At 37.7% G+C, this 6,246-nt stretch overlaps 1 protein-coding gene across 1 annotated transcript; it reads right to left on the bottom strand.

Annotated features, from left to right (window-relative positions):
* Positions 1-1,264: 1,264 nt before the first annotated feature.
* On the bottom strand, positions 1,265-4,062 carry CENPK (centromere protein K; the record flags this gene model as incomplete). The annotated part of the gene is made up of 4 exons (XM_010286334.1): positions 1,265-1,397; positions 1,687-1,785; positions 1,902-1,984; positions 4,016-4,062. Coding segments are annotated over 4 exons (362 nt in total), but the record flags the coding sequence as incomplete, so codon positions are not given.
* Between the last annotated feature and the right edge of the window lie 2,184 nt (positions 4,063-6,246).

Below are 6,246 nucleotides of genomic sequence, written 5' to 3'. Positions count from 1 at the left end.
TTGGTATTTTTATGTGCAAAATATGTACTTCTGTGCAAAACCATGATTTTTTTCTTTTATCTGAAAGCTCAGGATTCATCAGTTGGAAATAACAGGGAAAAACAAAGGGATGCAATCAACTGCTTTTGAGATGACTGTGAGCTAGGAGTTTTGTTTATAATATTGGTTTTTACCACTTTTCAAAAAAGATGAATCCAAGTACAAGCACATCGAGAAAATGGGTTCTATTAGGATAAGCTAGGGAATTGAAAAAATATTATCTTACAGGAGAAAAACAAGAAAGCTTTGCTAGCTCAAATAAGAAAACAAAGAAAGAGAAGGTAGAAGATTGCTGTCTATAAATATATATGGGGAATAAACACAAGAAAGAAAAAGAGCTATTCTAAGGATAATCTGGCATAAGAATACATGGATCTGTACATGAATAAATTTAGACTGGAAGTTAGGAGACAATTTCTAACTAGAGTACTGAGGTACTAGAACAAGTCCCAATAGAAACAGTAGTAACAGAAATAATTAGTTTTAAAATGGAGCTCAATGATAATATTAAAGAAATTATATTATATGGTTGTCTGAAATAACAGGGAACTGGATTAAAGAAACCCTTTCTGTTTCTGTATTAAGTGTGTCTGAAAGAAAAACAAACCTCCACCTTTCTGTAGCTTTTTTGTAACTATTCTTTCAAACAGTAATGGCAAAAGGTTTATTTTTACTGCAGACTTGAATTTATTATGCAAAATGCTCCCTGACTGCCTGTTTTCCCTAAAGTTTTAAGATAATTTTTGGCCCAGTTTGCCTGAACAGAAACTGATGGTTAACATTCCAAACTACACTGTAATTATAAACAGTTGTCCTTATTATTGTTCCAAAAATAGTTAGACAATTAAAATTTGCTTTGCCATGGAAAATATGAATCCACTTGCCTAGTTAAGTAGAAAAGAAAATGGAACAGTTTGGAGTGAACCCCTCACCATTTCCAAGTTTGGCACAGCTTGCAGTTCAGTAAGAAATAGAATACATTGCTATGCATCTCAGTGGGTAAAGGATATATGCATTAAAAAAAGAAAATACCCATCTGGGAACAGCCTTAAATAACATAAACCAACCTGAAAAATATCAGTTAAACCCAAAGGATCAGCTATAAGAACTATATTTATTTCAAAATATAACTGCAGATTTTATGCTACTGACTTAAAAAAGATATTACATCTAATTAAATAGAAATTGAACATTCCAAATTTAACAGTTATTAAGAAAAACTTACCTTATTATTTTTAGCACTTCTACATTTCTCTGGAAGGGGAAAATGTTCTTCTAGGAATTCACCCAGAGCATTCAAGAGTTCTTCCTTATATGTCTTTAGTTTCAATATTTGATGTTGCAGTTCCTTAAATGCTCTAGCATTCAAACTAATAGTAAAAACATAGCAAAACAATATGAAATTCAATAAAATAATTAGACAGCTATTAAGTAAAAAAATAGCTTATTTTCTGTTGTTTTAAGTTCAACATCTTGAATCACAGGATATTAGCAGATAGTAGCAATATTTTCCCTGTTTCAAATATGGATTACTAAGTTATTATTTGATCTATTTAACAAAACAAAGAGTATGTTTTAAAAGTTTGCTCATTTGCTCTTCTTGATATTTAAATTCTTCAATATAAAAACTCAACACTGTAGAAATACCTTTTTTTGGAACGCTGTTTAATGTTGATCTTTGTCTCTTCTTCAATTCTGTTAAGAGAAAGTACGATCTGCTCCTGATCCTCATGCCACTGCTGTTCTCTTTGAAACATGAGAAGTAGGAAATGGCACAGTTAAATAGTTTTCCTGGGCAGTCAAAATAAATTATGTGTGGTAAAAAAGCTAATAGCATTCATAAGTCCAAGTTATTGTATTACCTTTGCAGATCTTCCTCCAGTTGTTTATTCTTTACTTGAACTACTGACAGCACCATTTCAAGATTTTTCTTTACTTTCTGCAACTATAAAAAAGTAAAAATAAACTTGCAGTTTGCAGATAGCCCAGTCTGTAGTATTTGTTTTATCACAGAATCTTTTAGGTCACCTAGTCCAACCACCCTGCAATAAGCAGGGACATCCTCAACTAGATCCAGTTGCTCAGAGCCCCATCCAACCTGGCCTTGCATGTTTCTAAGGACGGGGCATCTACCACCTCTCTGGGCAACCTGTGCCAGTGGTTCACCAACCTCAGTGTGAAAAATTTCTTCCTTCTATCTAGTCTAAATCTACCCTCTCTTAGTTTAAAACTATTACCCCTTCTTCTATTGCAACAGGCCTTGCTAAAAAGTCTGTCTATATCTTTCTTAGAAGACCCCTTTAAGTACTGAAAGGCTGCAAGAAGGTCTCCCCGGAGCCTTCTCTTCTCCAGGCTGAACAACCCCAACTCTCTCAGCCTGTCTTTACAGGAGAATTGTTCCATCCCCCTGATCATTTTGTGGACCTCCTCTGGACCCACTCCAACAGGTCCATGTCTTTCCTGTGCTGAGGGCTCCAGAACTGGGTGCAGGACTCCAGATGGAGTCTCATGTGAGTGGAATAGAGGGGCAGAATCCTATCCCTCGACCTGCTGGCCACCCTTCTTTGAATGCAACCCAGGGTATGGCTGGCCTTCTGGGCTGCAAGTGCACGCTGCTGGCTCATGTCTATGTAAAGTTGTATCTGTAAATCTGATAAAGAGGGCCAAAATTACCTGGAATTTCTTAAGAGATATGGCTATAGAGTGACACACTATTTTTAAATCCAATTGGAGCTATTTAAAATGTTACTGCCACCAGTTCCTCATTAGTGTCTTATTGAGGCTCTGTAAAATAACATAGTTGATTTTACCTGAAGCAAATTATGGAGCACACACATGAACTGCTCATCTGTTGAAAGGCAGGAGAAATAATCCACAGCACCAGTGCTGCATTGTCTAATCACTGCAGCTATTTGCAAGAATGAATCTGTGCTAATTGTACCAACATAAAATGTATAGCACTCAGAAAACAAAGATGCTGCAAAGAAGGACTAATTGCATCCATGAATTAAATGGACCTCAGTGATATGGACATATTTGGGAGAGGAAAGAAGGAGAAATAAAACTACTGCAGCCAGAAGTTATATGCGCTGCTGAAGATACACAGTGGACTCTCAATGGACTGGGTCTTTCATTAGTGCATTATCTAATGCAAAATGGTATTTCTAGTAGTTTATGTCTCTTTAATATAAACCCATGATTTGTTTGTATTTTGTCTCCTTCCATACAAACTATAAGAATTTTTGTATTAAGCTTAAAGAAATAAGAATGGTGAAAGTATTCTACAGAAGCAAATATGCTCTATATATGCAACATCTGAAAAAAAAATTGAATCCTCAACAAAAGAGTCCACAAAAAGGGTTATCAGATCTAATATGCCATAGCAATACAGTCAAATTAAAGTGTGTAACCAAACAAATTGTTAATAGTGACACTTAACAGCAGCTGGGTTCTCTGTTGTGAGTGATACTAGACGGAAGAAAGCTGCTAGGAAGAAGAAAACCAAAATGTTGGGTTTTTTAAGCCATAGTGACAGGAATATTCTGAGGTCATGTTGCATACCAATGTCCAATCAATATAGTGTAATGCTACCCCTAAGGCATTCTTAAGTTGCTATTTCTTCCAAGGCTGGAAGAACTCAATGAACTATTTGCATATTATTGACACAGAACTCTAGATCTAAGAATAGTGACTATTCTGTGTAACACATAATGTTACATTATTTTATATCAAGTATGAAATGCAATATATAAAAAATTTTTGTTTAAAAGATCATTCATTACAACTAGGACATTTTTGTAGTTATAATAACAGGGGAAGAAAAACATTAGAACAACAACAGTCCCTGAAGAATCATACACAATATCTTAGCAGTAGTCCATCACTGGAGTAGCCAGAGAAAAATGTAGCAATTGTAGACACTGTTTTCATTTTTTCAATGACATTTTATCACGCCTTCACAAACAAAAAGACTTACCTCTTCTTTTCCTAATGCTGACAGTACATCTGGATTGGCAGAAATTACTGAAAAAGAAAATTAATTGGTTTTTTTGCACTGGATGATACAGACTTGTTTATACTAAAAAGCAGCCTGGCTAGAGAGAAACTTGTGTAGCCTCTAAAAAACTAGCTTGGCTGTCGGCAGCCATTTAACCACATTTTGTGGTGTCCTGCTGGGCTAATTTTCTGTCAGTTTTCAACAAATTAAATTGGACTGAAAAAAGTGTGGTGTTAATACTTCTGTGTTATTTCTTATACCTGAATTAGCTCAGGTACATGAAATGCGAAGTACAGTCATACTTCAAGATAAACAAGCCTTATTTTTTTCAGTGGAAGGGATTCCATCACCATTATCAATGTGGGCAATCAAATTCTTCCTGTCTTCCAATTCCTTGTTAAACGGCCTCCCAAATGCCTGATCAGCAGTGTGAAACCTATCAGATTTAAAGATCTTTAAAAGCCTGTCACCATCCTTACTGTTCACAAGAACAGCGACACATAGGGAGATGAAAGTCCCATCAAGACCAATAGCCTAACTCCAACCCTAAGCAACAGGGAAAGTATGGTACTATTCAAGGATGTGGTAATGTTTCCCCAGAATGCTTCTGCAAAACACAGTGATTTATGGCTCATGGATTTTCTGAATAAAAAGTGAACTCTTGTATTTGATAGTCTTCAATGGACTCCAATCAATTCTCAGTTCCATGTCAACATGCAGCATAGGCATAAACATTTAACTTTTGAAAAAGTGAAGCATTTGAATCTATTAACTGGAGAAATGAAAGCTACTCTAACAGATTTAAATCTTAGTATGACAGAGATATTTTTTGTCCAAGCTTGGGCTCCAAGTCTCTAATCTTAAAAATAACTACCTCAATAAAAGCTTTTTCTTTAACAAAAAGGAGAACCCTTAACCCTCTCATAAAAGCATTAAATATCTCCTAAATATAATACAGTTGATTTCAGAAATTTATAGATGTACTTTTTATTTTGTAAAGTAATTTTATAATTTTTATCTGCACAAATTTTTAGAAGCCTTGGATTACTAGTTTTAAAAGCAGCAAAACTACTTGGGTTCAAAATGCATTAAATTACATGTTACAATAAAATCTTTTACTTAGAGAATTACTGTCTTTAAATCTTGACACAAAATTTGAGTAGAGCGCTCCCTAATTAAGCTAATGTTTAAGAGCTGTGGGAGGTAGTGGCCTGTGCTATTATTGGAGCAAGATTTCTTTAATGACATGAATATCCTAAACACACATGATAAAATTCATTGGTGTGCTTTTATTCACTAGCATATTTGAAGAAACCCATACAACTCTTCCCCCCACCACTCCTCCCCCTGATTATCATGAGCCCTCAATACCTGGAATTATCAATTTCTACCATTGGCTTCTAACACCTCTTCATTTCTAGATACCTAATCCTGAGTACGTGCTCCCCATTCAATATACATATGTGTATTGGGTTTGCATGGCAAGGTTTTGGTAGTGGGGTGGAGCTGCAGGGGTGGCTTCTGTGGGAAGCTGCTAGAAGCTTCCCCTATGTCCGAGAGAGCCAATGCCACCAGCTCCAAAATGGACCAAGGCTGAGCTCTGCTGAGCAGCCTTGCTGCTGGCCAAGGCTGAGCCCATTAGCAACACAGGTAGAGGTTCTGGGATAACACATTTAAGAAGGGAAAAAAACCCACCGCACAACAGCAATTGCAGATGGAGAAGACAGGAGTGAGAATATGTGAGACACAACTCTGCAGACACCAAGGCCAGTGAAGAAAGAGTGGCAGGAGGGGCTCCAGGTGCCAGAGCAGAGTCCCCTGCAGCCCAGGGTGAAGACCATGGTGAGGCAGGCTGTCTTCCTGCAGTCCATGGAACACCACGCTGGAGCAGATCTCCACCTGCATCCCAGAGAAGACCCCACACCAGGGCAGGTGGATGCCCAAAGGAGGCTGTGACCTATGGGAGGCCCATGCTGGAGCAAGCTCCTGGCAAGACCTGTGGGCCCATGAAGAGAGGAGCCCACAGTGGAGCAGGTTTGCTGGCAGGGGGCCCAGGCTGGAGCAGTCTGTTCCTGAAGTGTGTGAGGGACCCAGATTGGAGCAGTTTGTGAAGAATTGCAGCCCACGGGAAGGACATTGGAGAAGTTCATGGAAGACTGTGTCCTGTGGGAGGGGCCTTATGCTGGAGCAGGGGAAGCGTGTGAGGAGTC

The sequence above is a fragment of the Phaethon lepturus genome, unplaced genomic scaffold (assembly GCF_000687285.1).
Source record: "Phaethon lepturus isolate BGI_N335 unplaced genomic scaffold, ASM68728v1 scaffold11374, whole genome shotgun sequence".
Taxonomy (NCBI): Eukaryota; Metazoa; Chordata; class Aves; order Phaethontiformes; family Phaethontidae; genus Phaethon; species Phaethon lepturus.
Note: the sequence above shows the minus strand (reverse complement) of the source record. Positions and strands in the feature narration are given on the sequence as shown.